General features: G+C 42.5%; 1 protein-coding gene across 7 annotated transcripts in view; it reads left to right on the top strand.

Annotated features, from left to right (window-relative positions):
• The window catches only part of CARS2 (cysteinyl-tRNA synthetase 2, mitochondrial), a 68,155-nt gene that overhangs the window by 37,396 nt on the left and 11,561 nt on the right, over nucleotides 1-19,198 (top strand). For 6 of the 7 annotated variants that reach the window (XM_026647502.2, XM_026647494.2, XM_026647524.1 and 3 more), the window contains 6 exons: nucleotides 495-600; nucleotides 1,591-1,674; nucleotides 2,486-2,615; nucleotides 3,095-3,228; nucleotides 7,942-8,009; nucleotides 11,243-11,309. In XM_026647502.2, the coding sequence (XP_026503287.1) occupies nucleotides 495-600; nucleotides 1,591-1,674; nucleotides 2,486-2,615; nucleotides 3,095-3,228; nucleotides 7,942-8,009; nucleotides 11,243-11,309 (589 nt within the window). The remainder of the gene's footprint in view (nucleotides 1-494; nucleotides 601-1,590; nucleotides 1,675-2,485; nucleotides 2,616-3,094; nucleotides 3,229-7,941; nucleotides 8,010-11,242; nucleotides 11,310-19,198) is intronic. The other variant, XM_026647497.2, reaches the window with a different exon arrangement.

The following is a 19,198-nucleotide window of genomic DNA, read 5'->3' as shown; positions in this document are numbered from 1 at the left end:
ATCTGATTTTTAAGTTATAATTTTAATTGACTAATTTGAAAATACTCTTTCTGATTAATCCTCCTTTAAATAGTACAGAGTGAACATTTTTTAAATTCCTTTTTAAAATTTTTATAAGATTTCATCTGATCCCCATATGTTTATATGTGTCTTTTGGTAAGGAAGAAACTGTCTCAAGGAATGAATGAACAGTTATAAGCTCTTCAGGATAGGTACTGCATACTGCCTGTGTTTGAGCAGTGCCTTTGGCCCGCGGCCCGCCGGGGTAAGCACCCTGGCGGGCCGGGCCGGTTTGTTTACTTGCCGCGTCCGCAGGTTCGGCCGATCACGGCTCCCACTGGCCGCAGTTCGCTGCTCCAGGCCAATGGGGCCTGCGGGAAGCAGCGCGGGCCAAGGGATGTTTTTAAGTTGGCAGTGTTCCTTTAAACATGCTGGTATTGTCATAAACTAAAGTAGCTTATCAGCAGCATATTCCTTTTGCTTTTTCATTGAAGGTTCTTCCCCCGACAGTGTATATGAGAGTGACTGAAAATATTCCTCAGATAATTTCTTTTATAGAACGAATAATGGCTAGTGGACATGCTTATGCCACCTCCAAAGGTAAGACTTCTAGCAGTACAGTTTGATGTTAATGTGTGTGTGCAAGAAATTCATTCTCTTAATTGGAGTTATGACCATACCACTTTGGGGTCAGTTCAGATACTCAATACCATCTCTTCCTTTGATTGATAACTGATAAGGAAAATGCTGTGAATAACTTTAATACACTTTGTGTACAATGCTAAGAACATGTATAATTATATTGTAATTTAAATGTAACTGAGTTTTTAATGTTCTTTATGGGCATTAACTGCATTATATAATTCCTATGGGGAAATCCTGGGCTAGAAAACCATGGAACTGGCACACTCTATTACACCAGAGGTTTGTGCAAGATAAGAACCTGGTAGTCCCTATGGGAAGGTGTGCATCCCCTATGCACTGCAGAGCACATCTTTTGCAAAACAGAGTGCGTAGTAGGGTTTTAGAAGCAGGGTTGTGGTTGTTGGGGGACCTCAGCTGCATGTTAACTACACCTGTGAGAGGCTTCATTTGAATCCTGAAGGGTACAGTTGATATTATGTGAGCAGAAAAGAACCCAGTATGACTTTTGTATCCTAGGGTGGGTTTGCAGTTAGAAAAAATAATCTTATGTGCGAGACAAGCAAACTTAATCTGTAGTCTTTGAGACCTCATAACCATGGAAACACATGCTCCCATTATTGCAGTTACTTTCCAGAGCAGAATGATTCTTTTAGGAAATAGTACGCAACAGATGCTTTACTCAGGAAAAGCGTTTACCTTTTCACCACACCAGGGCCGCCCAGAGGATTCAGGGGGCCCGGGGCAAAGCAATTTCGGGGGCCCCTTCCATTAAAAAAAAAAAGTTGCAATACTATAGAATACTATATTCTTGTGGGGGGCCCTGTGGAGCCCAGGGCCTGGGGCAAATTGCCCCACTTGCCCCCCCCTCTGGGCAGCCCTGCACCACACTGGCAAAGTGAATGCCCCCTATCTTTGTAATAAATCTCAATGTTTGTTTTCTAACAGGTAATGTTTATTTTGATGTCAAGTCTAGGGGAGAACGATACGGAAAGTTAACTAGTGTTTACCCTGATGTACAAGAGGAAATGGGTATGTTGCTATGGACTGGTTTGGATCAATACTTTGTTTCAGTTTAAATGCGTTTTCTGAGGCTTAACTAGCATGTGTATGAAATCCTAATATGAAAGGCTAAAACAATACAAACAGTGCATCTCCTACTCAGTCATAGTTCTTTTGTAACTTTAATTCATAGATAATATTTATTTAGTGCTGAAGAAGTTTTGACCATTTTTTCTTGCTGTATGTATTTAAGGTTTTTTTTTCTGACTTTACTTCACTTAAATACAGTTTTCTTGCTCAAAAATTGGAAGGAAAGTTATTCTGTAACCACCGGATAACCTGTGTTTAGGAGAAATTATTGTTTTATATTTTCCAGGTTATCTTTGGATGGAATAAAGTTAGAAATATGTTAGGTGTGGGTCTGTTAGTGGGAGCTAATATCAGCCTGGGCACTTATAGATAGATAAATAAGATGATATACTTTAGTCAGATACAAGTTACTGAGTTCAATACAGGGGGAATTGGGTGGAATTCTTTAGTCTGTGTTACAATGGGAGTTAGACTAGATGATCTAATGAGCCCTTCTTGCCTTAAGGTCTGTGGATGAATCAGAGTCCATTTCTAGCTCATGGTAAAATGTTCAGGATATTATTTTTGTTGAACACTTTGTGTCCAACATGTCTGTCCTCCAGGATAGGAAAAAAAAAAAAAGATACAGGAAAATGGAAGTGTCTGTCCAAGAATAAAATCTGGATAGCTCCCTTTACTGACATTCTGAATGGTTCATGCTTTGACTCTTTTTGGAGACTTATTCTATTAACAAATAATAAATGATTGGCAGTTGATCGTGATAAGCGACATGTCAAAGATTTTGCCCTGTGGAAGGCAGCCAAACCTCAAGAACTTTATTGGGCTTCTCCCTGGGGAAAAGGAAGACCTGGCTGGCACATCGAGTGCTCTACAATTTCGAGGTCAGATTTCCTAGATTTTTAATTTTGTGCACACGTCTGTGCCTGTGTGCGTGTGTGATTGATGTGGTTTTGGTAACTGGAACAAGGAAAGGATATGTCCATTTGTAATTTTTGAATCTAAACAAAAATAAGAAATTGCTGATTATAAAGAAAACGTGTTCATTTTTGCAGAAAGTGAAACTGGACAAATACATTGCTCGTGGCACCTTAGAGACTAACAAATTTATTAGAGCATAAGCTAAATTTGTTAGTCTCTAAGGTGCCACAAGTACTCCTGTTCTTTTTGCGGATACAGACTAACACGGCTGCTACTCTGAAAATACATTGCTGAGATTTTAGTATTTCTTAGAATACTTGTTCTGTTACTGTAATAAACTGGAGAAAGCATTTGGACTTAGTATTTCATTCTGTTAATTACTGCATTGCTTTACAAAGGCTATTGTGCTGTTCTGGTTTTGATCAGTAAAATATTGTTACAGTACAGTGTTTGGAAGCCAACTGGATATCCATACTGGTGGCATAGATCTTGCTTTCCCACATCATGAAAATGAAATTGCACAGTGTGAGGTTTATCATCAGTGTGAACAATGGGGAAATTATTTTCTACATTCTGGTAAGTAACAGCTTAAATTTAGTCATCTTAAATTTTGTATTTGGCTTTCAGCTTTTCATGGCATGCTTTTATGCTTAGAAATGTGGAGAAAAACTTACATACAGATAATTGTATGTACATACAAGTTTCTGTTTTCTCCAAATAAATTAAGAAAGATCATTTGAAAATGAATTTTACCTTAAATAATACAAATTGACTCTTTTTTTTAAATAAGTTCAGAAATGTAGGAGTTTTTAATTGTAATTGGATTTTTGGAAGTCTCTAAGTTTTTTGCCCTAAGTTTGATGAAACAAATGGAAAGGAAGGTTAATTATTACTCCTTGAAGATATAGTCTCTCAGAATTCTCACTCATCCTTCACCTGCTTTCCTTAGAATTTTGAGATGATGTCTTTTTTATATTTATTTCTCCCAGAAAAATAGAAAAGATTTATTTAGATAGTTAGTTATTTTGGTATGTGTGTGCATATATTCCTAAAAGTAGAAAAACACATCACCTTGGAATCAGAACCCCCCCCCCCCCAAAATCTGGGGAGAGGTGAGCGGGGTAAGTAGGTGAGTCAGAATTCTGTGAGATGATGTCTGATGATAATTTTCAGAAGCACCAAAACTGGGATGGATTACAAATCATTCTTGGAGTCCTTGAACTCTCATCATCATGTGCACTGGTCTTGAAATAGTGTTCAATAGAAAGTTGTAATCGGAACGGCAGTATTTATAAATGTAGTAAAAGGATTTGAGTCGTGGTAGGGAAAATGAGACCTGAGGATAATGCTGAGGTGTATAAACAGATTAACAAAGAAAACCCCCCCAGTGGTGTTTTCCAACAGAGAAACATCTGGATTAGAGAAAGATACTGGAGTTCTGAATGTGTAATTATTCTGTTGTTGACACAGCACTTAACTCTAAATTCAGCTGAGAAACTTTTATCTACTAGTAGCATTATTTCCAGTCATGAGAAGAGAAACAAGTTTGTTTGTGTCTAACATTCTCTATAATTGACTTCCTTTGCTTTGTGCTCTCCTGTTCTGGGGTCCTGGCATCCTGAAAAAGAAATACCTTCAAACAAAGATTTCTTCCCTCTGCCTCCTACTCTTTTTTCAGTCTTGTTTCTCCACCACTCACCACAGTTGTTGTATTGTCCAGTCTATTTGGAACTCACTCTCTGAGTACTTCACCTTTAAACTTCCCCTAAAACCGTGGGAGCAGTTCATCAACTGGTCTAAATTGTCATAACTCTATTGAAGTCTTCCTCTGTAGCTTTCTTTAACTTCCTCTTTGTGATCCAAACAATTTACATTGTCTTTGATGGCAGGGTTGACAGACTAGTCACTTCTATATCTTGAGGAGATTCACATACCCCTTAGCACAGGTGAGCACCAGAGACCGTTAAATTGCCATATCAACTATGATATACCATTCTATTTTATAGCAAACTGTTTTCAAGCATGGTTTAAAATTAGCTCGGGCCATATTGATTTTTAAGCACTCTCTTATCAATGTGAACTTTATTTAAATCAAATATAGAAACCATATCTAGCCTATGCAACCTTAACTGATTTTAATCACAATTTGGCACCGTCAGCATTGGCCAGAGGGGAAAAGAAATAATTAAAGAGCAAGGTTAGCTAAAGCATACTTCTGAATGTCCCCTGCAGCTTGGTGAGTGGGGAAATTCAGCATGGAATTGTTCAGCGGTCTAGTGTGGATGGACCCATAGTGTAGACAGCCTCAGCCTCTTATTTCCACACTCTTAAAGAGCTTAAAAAAAGACAGAGAGAAAGATTGAGGGTTGGGTGACTGTCACCTGTTTAAGACAAAAGACCTTTTTCAGACAGCTACCTCATTGGTTTTGTCTAAATAGACTCTGTGATGGGGACGAACCCTTGTCTCACAAAGCCTCCTGTTTGTGGCATTGCTCGGGATTGTATAGTGCCATGCTTTGCGGCTCTGAGTAGGAATGCTCCTAACACTTCTTTGTACAACACTCCAGATAATTTTGCTCTGCATTAGGCTTTGCCACTGCATCATCTTAGTACCAATATAACAATGGTACCAGGGATATCTACCCTGTATATTATGGTCCTCTTTCCCACCTTGGTTATTCTGACTTTCTCCAAAGTTGGTGGTGGTAAAGCCTGATTCTGCATCCCCAGCCCCTATACATGTTGAGTACTGCTTCTTCATGCAAGAAGTCCCATTGTGTTCACTGAACTACTCATGTGAGTAAGGACTGCAGAATAAGACCAATAGTAAACAAGACCCAAGAGTACAGATATATGTCTGAAAGGATCTCTACCAAATGTGGATGACATTATATAGCAATGTTTGAGCTGAGCTACATGCTATCCCAGGTGCAATATGTACTCCTGGGGGAATTCTGTGCCAAAAAATTAAAAATTCTACACACACTATTTTAAAATTCTGCATATTTTATTTGTCAAAATAACACAAAATAAGCATGCTAGTTTCAATTATTTTGGTAATTTATTTCAAACTACCTGTCAGCAAGTATGTCCGTAACAATGCAGACAACAAAAAACATCTAGGAAATGTTTTTTGACAAATAGATTCCTTACTAGGCATATTAATACAGGACTTTGAGTAATTCATTTAAACTACAATATAGAAATGTATGTCCCACACCCCTCAGAAACAGTACAAAGGCTCAGGAGGAGTAAGGGGTAACAGGAGGTTAGGGAGAGGAAGTAATTTTTGGGGGTGAATCTGGAGGTGTGTAGGGGGAGAAGTATGGAACGGGGTTTTTTTGGGGGGGGCGAGGGATTGTTAGGGAGTTGAGGAGCCTCCCCCATGAAGACCCTGTCTGACGCCCAGTCTCTCTCCCATTCATTCAGGCACATCTGCCTTGTCTCTGTCTTTCCCTGTCCCCCCAACTAACCCTTCAGATTCCCAGTCTGTGACACCTCCCCCCGCAGCAGCCCTGGGTGCCCCATTCTGTCCACACACCCCCGCACCTGGCCCCTCAGGTATGTTGCTATGAGAAAAACAGCCTCTGCTCTCTCCCTTGCTGTGGCTGGCTGCTGTGGCTCATGAGCCAGCTGCTCTATCTTCTGATGCCACAGCAGCCGCTGGTGGGCGAAAGGTGCAATTGCAGCAAGACTCCAGCTGAATGTATTATTCTGCAGAGGAAAAAAAATCTGTGGGAGACATGAATTCTGCACGACTGCGCATGTGCAGAATTTCCCCAGGAGTAAATACGGATGGCTGCTGCCCCTCTTCTGCTCTGGGTCCTGCAAACCCAGAGCTTATTTCAGTCTGTAAAATGCAGCTGTTAAGGAGTCTAGGGGCATGTGGAGTTTAATTTAAAACAACAACTAAGCCCCTCCCCCACATTCAAATGTATCATCCCAACACACCAAAATGTAAGTCCCCACTACCAGTTCACTTCTACCCTCTTAACCCATCCTCCGAACCTGATAAAATATCTTGGCCTCTGAAGGCTGGCACGTTCAGGTTGTAGTGGACCAAAGTGGGCAGTAGGTTTCAGAACAGAAGCCCCTTCTCTGAAAGTCCTGTTGCCAACCTCCTCTTTAAACTGCAGGACAGCAATAAATAAAATTCCCTTGCTCCCCACGAACAGAATTTGGTAGTCTGTGCTGCTCAAGATGTGTTGGAGATGGAAGGGAGCAGGTTTATCCATGACTACTTGCAGAGATGTCAGATTTAGAGCATCGCAGTCCATAGGTATAAACATGATGCAGCCAGGACCATACCGTTCACATGATCAGGTTTTCCAAAGGGGGTGCATTTTCAGGGGCTTGCCTTCTGTTAATTGGGGCTGGTCTGTTGTACTAGAGGGGCAGCCAGGGAAATATCCGTCTTGTGTGAAAAGGATGCAGTCCCAGATACAGCATATTCTTTTCAGCATATATTCTGACTGCCCCTTCAGTTCATTCTTCTCTGGTCTTCCCACTAACTTTTTGCATCACTTTTAGCTCCTGAAGCATTTCTAAGCCCAGATATTCACAAGGAAAATAGCCTCCAGTTACCCTTACTTTGGGAAGCTGCTGGTAAAACTATTGATTGCTTTTCAAAATCCTTGGCTCGCTTTCAAGTCCTTTTAAGGTGGAACTTCATTGTGTATATGTGACCTTCCTTACATTTTGCGAGCATTGTTTCATCTATTACAGAACCCTTAGTATCACCTGCTCCAATTAAATCCTAAATTTGGTGGAGGTTTGTATGTCTCTTCCCTACTTTGAAACTTGCCCATTTTGTGTGGGCACTGTTGTAAGGCAAAGCTTCTGAATTAGTTGTCTGGCTGTGTTACACTTTTATTCCATTTTTGAATTTGGTTGGAAAATACCTTGCTTTGCATGAGGATACTATACATTTGAGGAGGCTTTACAGGACTCCAAATATCACTGTGGGATGTCAAGAGATAAGACTTTTTTCTATTATTATTTAGAAGTGTGTGTGTTGGCATTTCTGGTAAAAGCAAGTTGTTTATTTTCTTCCATTCCATTAGTTTTATTTCTTTAGATTGGTTTAAAATGTTCCCATCCAAAGCTCTGGGTGCCTAATGGTGTAGGATTTTGGGTAAAGCTGTGGTTAAAAATACAAAGCACTGCATTGAAATGGTTATGACAAATCCATCTAAGTATATTCAACCTCCAGTTCCTCAAAGCAGAGTTTGCTTTTTCATTCACCACTCATTCAGAAGCAGACTAATTTAACTATATTTTTTCTTCCAGGGCATTTGCTTATTAAAGGAAATCAAGAAAAAATGTCAAAATCATTAAAAAACTACATTACAATTAAGGTAATATATTGTTATGAACTAGAGAAGTTTTGGGGTGTGTGGGGGTGTGTGTGTGTTTAATATGCTATAATTCATTATGACCCAGATTCAGGAAAACACGTGGACACGTTTAAATCATGTGTTTAAATCCCCTCCTATATAGGAGTGCTTTCCCCAAATTTCCAGACCTGAAGCAGAGCTCTATGTAGGCTTGAAAGCATGTCTCTCTCACCAACAGAAGTTGTCTCTGTTCCCCAAATTGGGGGCCTTTGTGCCCATTATGTCTTATTTGGGCATATTAACCTTTAGTAATCAGTATGAAACCTGCTCTTACTCAAGGGTTGTTTAGAGTCCTGAGGCTGAGGCAATGGGCCATAATCAAAAGATATAGTTCAGTTCTCTTCACATAGTGAATTTGATACTCCTGTCTTAACATATGTGAGCAAAGATACATATTCTGGAACACAACATTCATACCATCTACTAAACTGGTCAGCAGACAAGCAGAGATGAATTCATTAACATAGGCTATTCATATTCTTTTAGAGTCTGGGGGCACTACTTTTTTGAGACTTCATTCCTTATCTCATTTAACATGAAGCAGGATTTGATAACGTAAACTCTTTTATATGGATCTGACGTGTATCTTCCAACGCCAGTGTAGACGGCTGTTGTAGCCGGCATTTTTTTTGTTTAATTTAATTGTATTTATTTTGTTTTATTTTATTTTATTTTATTTTTACTGTCATTCTCTTATTAACTCAAATAGACCTTTACCTTGTAGCTAATATCAAGTGCCAGGAGTGGGTCTGTATCAGCCTATGCGATCCTGTTAGATGGTAATACCGTATTAGAGAGGCATAGGCTCTTGCCAAAAGCAGCTTTCTTAGCTAACGCCACAGAAGCACTCACTTCTGGTGGCTCCTGTCGATATGTTTATTAGTGGTGTTTTTGAAGTGGTGTGGAACACAGTTTGTCCTTGATTACATGTACAATTAAGCTGTGTTTAGCACTAGTTCAGCTGCACTCATTGTTGACATCCGTTGTCAGCAATGGGTAATTTTCCTCATGTAGACAAGGATTAAAAGGCTGTCTCAGCACATACATTCCCCCCCTCCCTCCCCCCGCCTCTCTCTCTGCCCTTCTGGAAGACTAATTATAATCCTTTGAAAATCAGAGTGCAATGTGAGCTGCTTTATTCTTAATTCTCCTGATGCTGTCTATGTACAGCTAAGCCTCATCCGCCCTAGGAAAATTACCCACTGCTGACCGTTTTGACAGTAATTTTCCTAGTGTAGACAGATGCTGGAGAGGAGTTGGAGGAATGAGGGTTAACGCAAAAAGAACAACTTCAAAAAATAGAAATCATCCGCAGCTGCATTTCTAATGGAATGTTATGAGCTGAGAGAGAATGTTCCTGGGAAGGTGAAGAGAACTTTGTCATAGCAAATAGCTTTTACATCCAGGGCAAGTCAGATACGTTTAACAATAAATAACTGCTGACCCAGCACTCCTCCCTGCAGTACCCCGGGGTAATTTTTCTTTAGTCTAAATATATATAGATTAGCTGTGACTAATGAAGGTAATCCTGTCCTGTAGGTAATTTTCAGATCAGTGAACCAAACTTCCTTGCATTTAGTCATTCTGCATCGTGAAAGTTAAACCCTATGTGGGACTTTTCATGTGAGTTCTAAAAAATTCAAGGCTAGGATGATGCTGCCTACTGCTGTCCCTTTGTCTCCCCTGCCAGTAATACACTGAACACATTGCAAATAGTCAGTGAGGCATGACTTTCCTTTCCTGCAGCCACGTTCAATGCCCTTGATCAAGCTGTGCTTTTCTGCAGTATTCCACACACACACACACCTTCTGGTCTGTTAAAATAGCTATTCATATTCTCCCCCAAAATCAATTTCGTGTGAATATTTTCAGTTTTCCCACACACCCTGTTTTGAAGAGTGACACGCTTCCTCCCAAAACATAGATTTAAAAAAATATACATATATACATACATACGCATATCCATCTATCGAGATCTTCCAATTCAGATGGGCCTTGCTCCAGCTCAGAGTTTTGATTCGTACAATTTATTTCCTTCCTTAGGCATAATACTCTCCTACCACACACTACCACAATGTCTTCAGGCACTTTGAGTTTACTAAGCTATATAAAGTGTATAGACAGATAATTTAGTATCCCAGTCTGGTTCTTGATTTAGCTTAGCCTTGATTGCCCCAATTATTTCTATTTTCATTTTAGACACTGTATGTGCTCGACATTTTGCTACCTTCACTATGCCGCTTGCTGAAATATTGAAACAGAAGCAAAATTTCTGTATGCATTTCTTTGCTTTCCCATCTTTTCAGACTTGTACTAACTTCTCATTGCAATGCTATAGTTCAGCAGCACGTAGAGGTACTACCAATTTACTACCTCTCATCTGCTAATTTAAAAGATCATGAATGTAGCATTTACTGTTACCTGCCATTCTTTGTGCTGAGAAGTAGACAGGGTTGTCAAGTGGTTGACCACTTTTAAATATACCATCACGATTTGAAATGGTTCTTTGGACGACTCAGTGAAATTCTTTTTCACAGGAGTGAAGTTTTAAAGCAACCTTAACATTAATCCAATATGAGGGAGTTACCCTCTGGATGAGTTGGATTTTGACAGGTCTGTATGGATAAATCAAGGTAGTACAGGAGAAGTTAACTTTCACACAGTCCCAATTTTCCTTCTATTCCTACATATTCTAATCTCTTAATTATAACATAAATTAAACTCTAATCTAGTTCAACAAACCCAACATTCTGTTTGTGAAGCTAACAAGACTTCAGGGTACCTCCCCCCATTCTGTTGTCTCTGAATTTCAGCACATTTCAGGTTTACTTTTCTTTGTCCTTCATACTGTGTGTTTGTGTGATATGATCATAACGATGAAAATGTAATTTTGAATGCATCTTTCAATGCTTTACATCGACAGCTGGCATATATCTGACATTGCCTAGTTTAATTCTGCCACAAATAAACTTTAGTTTAAAGTTGAATGATTAAGATATTAATCGTTTTCATACTTTAAAACATTATAATTGCAAAACAGGATAATCAAAAACGTATTTATTAATCTTTCCCAAAAGGCTAAGAAATGAACACAAAATACAGAACTGCAAATACAAAGTGTAAAATTACACAATGAAGATCTGTTGTTTAGACTGTCTAGTATAATACTGATTCTTTATTTGTTTATTGGTTAGGATTTTTTGACAAAGAGTTCAGCGGATGAATTCAGAATGTTTTGTTTGCGCAGCAAGTACAGATCAGGTAAGAAAAAAAAAGGGGCTGATTAGTTTGTCTTTTCACCCAATCCTCTAAAATGCTGAGGGTCAATGCTGCAATGTGTTGGATTATCTTCATGTGGAGCCAACTAATTTAATTCCCATGAGTAGAAGACTGCTCAGCATTTTGGTAATGTGTGCTGATCTGTAACATGCTGGGAATTTTCATGCGCAAACAGTTCACTGACAGAGAGGTGGGGAGCTGCCACAGGGAGGTGCCTCAGGGCGGGGGGGGGGGGGGGGGGGGGGGGGGGGGGAGGGCGGGGGGCGGCGGGGGGGCGGGGGGGGGGGGGAGGGCACAAGATGGAAGTTTCGCCTAGGGCACGAAACATCCTTACACCGGCCCTGTCTACACTACAGCAGCACAGCTATGACGCTGCAGTTGTGCGGCTGTAGCACCCTGGGGTAGATGCTTATCTCATTGACGGAAGGAGTTTTTCCATCAATGTAGTTAATCTATGTCTCCAAGAGGCGATAGCTAGCTCAATGGAAGAATTCTTCTGCATCTTCCCTGGGATTAGGTCAACCTAACTCCAATGCTCAGGGTGCAACATTTTTTACAGCCCCTGAGGGATGTAGCTAGGTTGATGTAGCTATTTTTTCACTTTCACTCACTTAAAATCCTTGGTAGCTGAAAGCTCTAGAGTGCTGTTTATTCCTAAAATATTTCACAGAAAGGGATGAGGAGAGAGTTGACTGAAGCCGGGTTTACACTTAAAAATTAGATCAATCTAGCTAGGCTGCTCAGGGCTGTGACAAATTTTGTGCCATGAGCGCCATAGTTAGGTTGACTTAACCCCCAGAGTAGATGCGACTAGGTTGATGGAAGAATTCTTCCAATCTACTGCCTCTTGGAGAGGTGGATTAGCTGCTCGAATGGAAAACCCCCTTCTATTGATGTAGGAAGTAACTACGGTGCTACCGCAGCACAGCTGTTGTGCCACTGTAGACTTAGCCTGACTCTCAGCAACAGACCTCCATTACTAGGGAAAATAAAGAGCAAATTCTAGATGAATCTGTATGCTGAGCAAGCCCGACATGTGGATGTGTGAGAGGTTTCCTGTGGCAGGAATGCTGCTATTATGGATGGCATGCTCCTCACCTCAGGGTCTCTGCACCCGTCACAAGACAAAATGAGTTTTGAGCACATGAATGGATCCTTGACCTGCACCTGAAGGCACTTGGACCCTGAGGAAATGGAAACCCAAACTACATAATACGTATGTACGATGCAATACAACAGCTAAAATGCCGGTCAAACCTTCTAAGGCCGCCCCCGGGGCGAGGAGAAGTGCCGACAGCCCTGCAGCTGATGAATGGTTACCCATCATTTGCTACAGCCTCATTAATTCATTATAGGATGTGAAGACTTGCTGCAGTGAGTCTGGGATCTGGTGCACGTCTCATCTGATAAAGGATAAGGACAGAGGAAACCACACACTGTGGGTTGGAATCCAGTGGGAATAATGAGAATTTGCTGACAGTAACCTAGAGAAGCAAACATGGATGCGTGAATGGCTGCTGCTGTCTATACAAAGTGGGCACATAAGGTTAATAAGGCAGGACATGCTGTGGGACATGGGACTATTCTAAGGCCATGTCTACAAGACAGAGTTAAGTCTACTTAAGTTTTGTCAACTATCAGAAGTTGCTTTAATAATATCAGTGGAGCACATCCACGCAGCGCTCCTTTTGTCAGCTGAGTGTGTCCACAGTTGTTGCTCTTGCATTGACAGAGCATTGCATTATGGGTAGCTATCCCACAGTGCTTCTCACTACCTTCTGCCACTGGGAGCTCTGGGAACGGATCGCGGTGCATCATGGGGACATGCTCACTGTCCCATGATGCAGCTCTTTCCGTGCCATCATGCCATGGGCTTCATTTTGTGCCATTTTTCAACAGCCCTTGTAAACTGTGCACCCTTCATCTCTGCCTGACAGCCTGGATCCTGAGCTGCTGACCAGTCAGGTGATGAGCGTTATGAACACAACACAGATGGTCCTGCAGTATTTCATGAGCTGTGAAACAGAGAGTGAATCGGTGATGCCCGCCCTGCCGTCTTCCATGGAAACAAATAATTCAAGATTGCTGCTGGCATTCACGGACCAGTTTGCCACAGCAGACCGTCGGGATCGCATTGTGATGCAGGTCTGGGATGATGAGCGGTGGCTGCAGAACTTTAGGATGCACAAAGCCACCTTCCTGTGTGCAGCGCTCGCCCCTGCCCTGCGGCACAGGGACACCAGACTGAGACCTGCCCTCACTGTGGAAAAGCAAGTGGCAATCGGTATGTCGAAGCTGGCAACTTCAGACTGCCTACCGGTCAGTTGCGAATCAGTTTGCAGTTGGAAAGTCTATGGTGGGGGCTACGGGGATGCAAATATATAGGACCATTAATTTCCTCCTGGTTCGAAGAACTGCGACTTTGGGTAATGTGCAGGAAATAATTGATAGCTTCGAGGCAATGGGATTCCCTAACTGCGGCAGGTTGATAGATGGAACACACATCCCAATTTTGGCCCTGACCATCTTGCGATGGAGTACATCAACTGAAGGGGCTACTTCTCCATGGTCTTGTGGGTGCTGGTGGATCACCGGGACAGTTTTGCTGACATCAGTGCGGGTTGCTCAGGGAAGGTGCATGATGCCGGCATCTTTAGGAACACTGAACTATATAGAAAGCTGCACACTGGGACTTTCTTTCCAGACCAGAATTTTCCAATGGAGGAACGTGCAAATGCCCATAGTGATCCTTGGAGACCCTGCCTACCCCTTGCTCCCATGGCTCATGAAGCTTTACACGGGAAACCTAGACAGCAGCAAGGAGCGCTTCACAACAGGCTCTGCAGATGCAGAATGACCATTGACTTTATCTTTGGCCGATTTAAAAGATTGCTGGTGCTGGTTTTTATTTTTATTTTTGGGCGGTTAGATCTCAATGAGGAAAATAATCCAATGATCATTGCGACCTGCTGTACTCTGCATAATATTTGCGAATCGAAGCGGGAAAAGTTTCCCCGGGGAGGGTGTTGAGGCTGATTGGCTGGCTGCTAATTTTGAGCAGCCAGATGCAAGGGCAATTAGAGGGGCGCAGTGGGAGGCTGTTCGAATCAGGGAGGCTTTGAAGGACCATCTTGACCATGATTCCCAGTAGTGTGTCTGTATGTGATGCATTTGGTCAGGCTGCCATGAATTACCTCTGTAGTGATCACTTCTTGAGCATTATTGCAAGGAGCAAATATTCCTACCTACAGCCACTGTGTTTCAATGTTCACACTGAGCGATGTATGTATGTCACAAATAAAGACTCAAGTTTAATAATGGGCTAAAACACAAACTTTCAGACAAGTGGGACATGAAAATGAGGACCAGTCTTGCAGTTAGGGCTCTTACAGCTGGGTGTAATTCCAGGTGTGGTGTGCACAGGGTACTGCAAGGGACCAGGAACACGCAACGAATGTGGTGGGGGAGTTTGGGGAGGGCAGGGACCGGAGTTCTGTAGTAGCCGGAGGGGAGTTGGGCATGGATTTGCTCTGATTGCAGGCTAATGAGGGACTTTAACATCTCTGTCTGGTTCTCCAGGAGCTTTATCATCCGCTCCTGCCCCTGTGTACTTTCCTGGCTTTCCAGCCTCAGTCTTTCATTAACTGTCCCCCTCCATGCTCATTTTGCTATGTGGTGTATCTGTTGACTGCAGCACTTCGTGAAACATCTCCTCCTGGGTCACTGCCTTATCTGATGGAGGCGCTCCACCGGTGGGGAGGACTGTGTTCTCAAGGGCACATCTGCAGAAGGCAAAGAAATAATGAACAGAGACTATATTGTGAGTGCGCTCACAGCCGTGAATCACAAAAATTACACATACGCTTCTTTCTCACTGTCCCTTGGCTAGCACACAGGTCGCCGCAAGTCCCAATTATGGTGAATTTGTGGGAAGGGGGGTGGACAAGGGAGAAAGGGCAAGAAGGGACAAAGGGTGGTTTGTGAAGGGGGGTTATTATAAGCGGTTAGGTAATCTATTCTGAATATGGGTACCCTTTTCCACAGGCTAGAGTAATTGAACCTGATATCTCACTCCTAAGGGTAACCCAGGATGCAAGGGAGCATCTTCTGCATGCATGTGGCTGCAGACTGGCTCTGTATGCCCCTTGCCTGTGTGCTGCTCTGGTCCCTGCAGAAATAATTGCCAGGTGATGCAGCAAAGTTTCCTAGAGCGAGGGGAGAAACAAGGCAGCTCTCCCAAGGAACCTTTGGCAGAGGATTGCAGAATACCTACAGGAAAGTTTTTCCTAGAGATCACTATGGAGGATTCCAGAGACATCCCCGTGTACATTAACAAACTTTTCCGTCCTGGCCCCACTGTGTAGATGCACAGGCTCGGTTTTTAATTTCTGTCCCTAGTCCCTCCTCTACCATATAATAAAGTACATGAGAGCTCAATCTCGTCTCACTATGCACTCTCAAAGTAAAATAAGCACTTCCTGGAGCTCCCCTCTCCTGCATGCTGTGCGCCATACTCAAAGTGCTGGGACTGGCTAGACCCCTCCAGAGTGGAGAAGAGTTCCTGACTCACCCCGCCACCGGATGACCCTGCCACATGCGCCGCTTCGTCCTCCAGCTCCACAGTCTCATCCACCACTTCCTCATTGGGGTTGAGTCCACTGGCCGCTGCCTCCAGTTCCCCTAAAGTATCCACGGGGCTCTTGGCAGTGGAGGTGGGATCGTCGCCAAGGATCCAGTTCCTTAGAAGCAGCAGGTCTTTAGCACTGCACCAGAGCGACGGTTTGACTTGCTTGCCTTCTGGTATGCCTGCCTACTGCGTGTCCCTTTTGTGCCCCTTCTCCTGCATGGCGCTAGCAATCAGCCCGTAGGTATCGAAATTCCTATGGCTGGTACAAAGCTGCGACTGCACAACCTCTTCTCCCCATATACTCAGCAGCTCCGGTGTGCTCCACCTGGGAACGTGCCTTCTGCGTAAAGCCATCAGGGTCAGCTGGGAAGATGCTGTGTGAACTGTGTACGCTGAGCAAACGGGAAGAGGAATTTCAAAAATTCCCAGGCCTTTAAATGCGGGAGGGGCACATACCTGTGTACCTCCAGGGCAGCAGAGTTCAAACTGCTGACCAGAGGGGTCATGATGGGCATTGTGAGATACTTCCTGGAGGCCAGTTAGGGTGACATAACTTAGTGAGGTGTCTACACTGACACTGCGTCACTCTATCTACGTCGCAGAAAGCTCTGCACTGCTCGTCGAGGTGGTTTTATTATATCGGCATGGCAGGGGAGTTATATCGGTGGAAGGAGCATTTCAGGGTGTACACCTCCACTTTATCAGGTAAGATAAAAAGCCAGAGTCTGTCTTCCTCTCTTGAGTTAGCTGTTGCAAACCAATTTGTGTGTGTCCGTCTATCCATCTGTCCCCACTGTTTAATTCATTTTTAAAGCTTTTTTTATTATTTGCTTCTGTATGCTGCCTTTTGCAACTGCTTCCTATATAAATTACTTAATGCAGAGAAATTCTGCCTGAGTTCTTTGTACCTCCTTGCTCTCCTTTGTTTGTTCCTCAAAAAGCTCTGTTAGCCTACTTTTGGCCCAACGACCCTATGATAGCTGTCTTTAAGAGGAGGCATATTCTAGTGGTTAGAATACAGACTTGGGAGTCCGGAGTTGTCAGGGCTGATTACCCACTCTGGCAGTTCGAGTGGGGGATTGCAAGGATTTTAAAAATTAATACTGGCCACTCCAGGCTTGTATTAAACTCCCAAGGTTACAGCTTCTCTCTGACCTTGGATGGGTAGATACTGCCACCACCCAAGTGCAAAAAAACCCCCTTTGAAACCAGAAAGGCACACTTGGAAATTCCTTCCTGTGGGGTACCCTCAAGCCCTTTCAACCCCCCTTCTGGGGAAGAGCTGAGAAAGAAAAACAAAGGAAATCAGCTGTTGCCACCAGCTAATTAAACAACGTATGCACAAACCTCTTAGGACAAACACACACACCAAAAAATACTGTTCTTGAAAAAGGTAAATTTTATTAAAAACAAAAAGAAAGAAAATACATCTGGAACTTAGGCTTTTGCTAGAATTAAAAAACCCACTTACAAAAATTAAACATCAAGAATAACCTTCTTGAGGTCCAGCTTAAAGGTTACAAGCCAAACAAAAGCATTTGGGGTTAGCACAGAGGAATCCATAAGCCAATAAGAAATAAACAGAAATAAACCTACTTGCGTCTTCCTAGACATTCCCTAATTTACTTACATATCTGGGGTTTCAGATAAGCAATCTCTAGGTATGATCTGATGGTTTCAGCTTCTCACAGCATAACTGCTCCCTGTTCCCCTCTTTCCCAAAGAACCACAACACACACACAGAGAAGTTTTTCCCCAATTTTAAAAAGTTCTAGCCCTCCCATTGGCTCTTTTGGTCAGGTGCCCACTCCTTTCCTTTTACCTATGGGCTCGTTAACCCTTTACAGGTAAAGCAAGTAGAGAACAGCTACTAAGAGGAATTCTATAGCTAACGGGCTGGCTGGGTGTCCACAAAAGGGAGCTACCCCTCCCCCATTTTATTTATCACAGGAGTCTAATGGTCTAGGCTCGTTAATGATCTCCTGAAACTCTGAGGTATGGACAGTGGTTAACAACTCTGCTCCTCTGGCACAATGGAGCTGTCCATTAGGATGATAAAGCTTATTTGTGCAGGAGACAGAACTTTCTCAGGGACTTAATCCAAGGTGATTATAGACATGAATGTATGAACGTAAGAACACAAGAGCTGCTGTACTGGATCAGACCAATGGTCCATCTAGCCCAGAATCTTGTCTCCCAACAGTGGCCAGTACCAGAGCTTCAGGGATAACGTACAGAACAGCGCAATTTTGGAGTGATCCACCCGTCTTCCACTCTAGAACTAAACACATTGGAACTGGACTGTGCATCTGTACTTGACCGTAATTGTAGTATAGTAGATAGGCAAAAATCAGTGAAAAAGAATTGCTTTAATCAAAGTGGACTTCACTGTATTAAACATTTATCATGTGTGCTTATCTTACAGTTCCTGTCACCAGAGTAATTAATTGGGTAATCTTATTGGATAAAAATTGATATCCAATTTCTGTAACTTTTTTAACGAAAAAAAAGTAAATGTCTGATTTGAAAGACACAGTAAAATTTTATTTTTGAAACCAATGTTAATGCGACATTGACAGATTTTAATCGTCCACAAGTTGAGAATCTCTCAAATATAGAGCCAGATTTTGACCTCTATTCTATTGGGGGTAAATCCAGAGAGATTCTGTTTAAGCTGCTAACTTGTTTTTGGATTTATATTGGTGTCAGTGAAATCAGGTCTGGCCTATGGCTTCCACCACAGTTTTAACTCTGTCTTGCACATACTGTTTACCTTTCTAAATGGTGTGTGTGTTTGCTCAGTGTTGTGTAGTCATACAAAGCAGACTGTTGTAACGCATGTGCTTGTAGGGCCAGAGGGAGGTTGCCATGGAAACTGTAGGTCAAACTAGGCACTGATATAAGGAGCGGTACACTATAATAAACTATACTTCGGGTGTAAGTTAGTCAGAAAACAGGTATATGTGGCAAAGCAGTGTTACTTATGTTTAGGGCCCTACGAAATTCACGGTCCATTATGGTCAATTTCATGGCCATAGGATTTGAAAATTGGTAAATTTCACATTTTCAGGTGTTTAAATCTGAAATTTCACAGTGGTGTAACCATGGGGGTCCCGACCCAAAATGGGATTGTGGGGGGTGTCACAAAGTAGTTGCAGGATTGTTGCCCTAACGTCTGTGCTGCCTTCAGAGCTAGGCTCTGAAGGCAGCAACCACAGAGCTTCCTGCAGCCGCAGGAGGTTCC

The sequence above is a fragment of the Terrapene carolina genome, unplaced genomic scaffold (genome assembly GCF_002925995.2).
Source record: "Terrapene carolina triunguis isolate 2854851 unplaced genomic scaffold, T_m_triunguis-2.0 Scaffold21, whole genome shotgun sequence".
In the NCBI taxonomy this organism is placed as follows: Eukaryota; Metazoa; Chordata; order Testudines; family Emydidae; genus Terrapene; species Terrapene triunguis.
The sequence above is the reverse complement of the archived record's forward strand: the minus strand, read 5'-3'. Positions and strand labels throughout refer to the sequence as shown.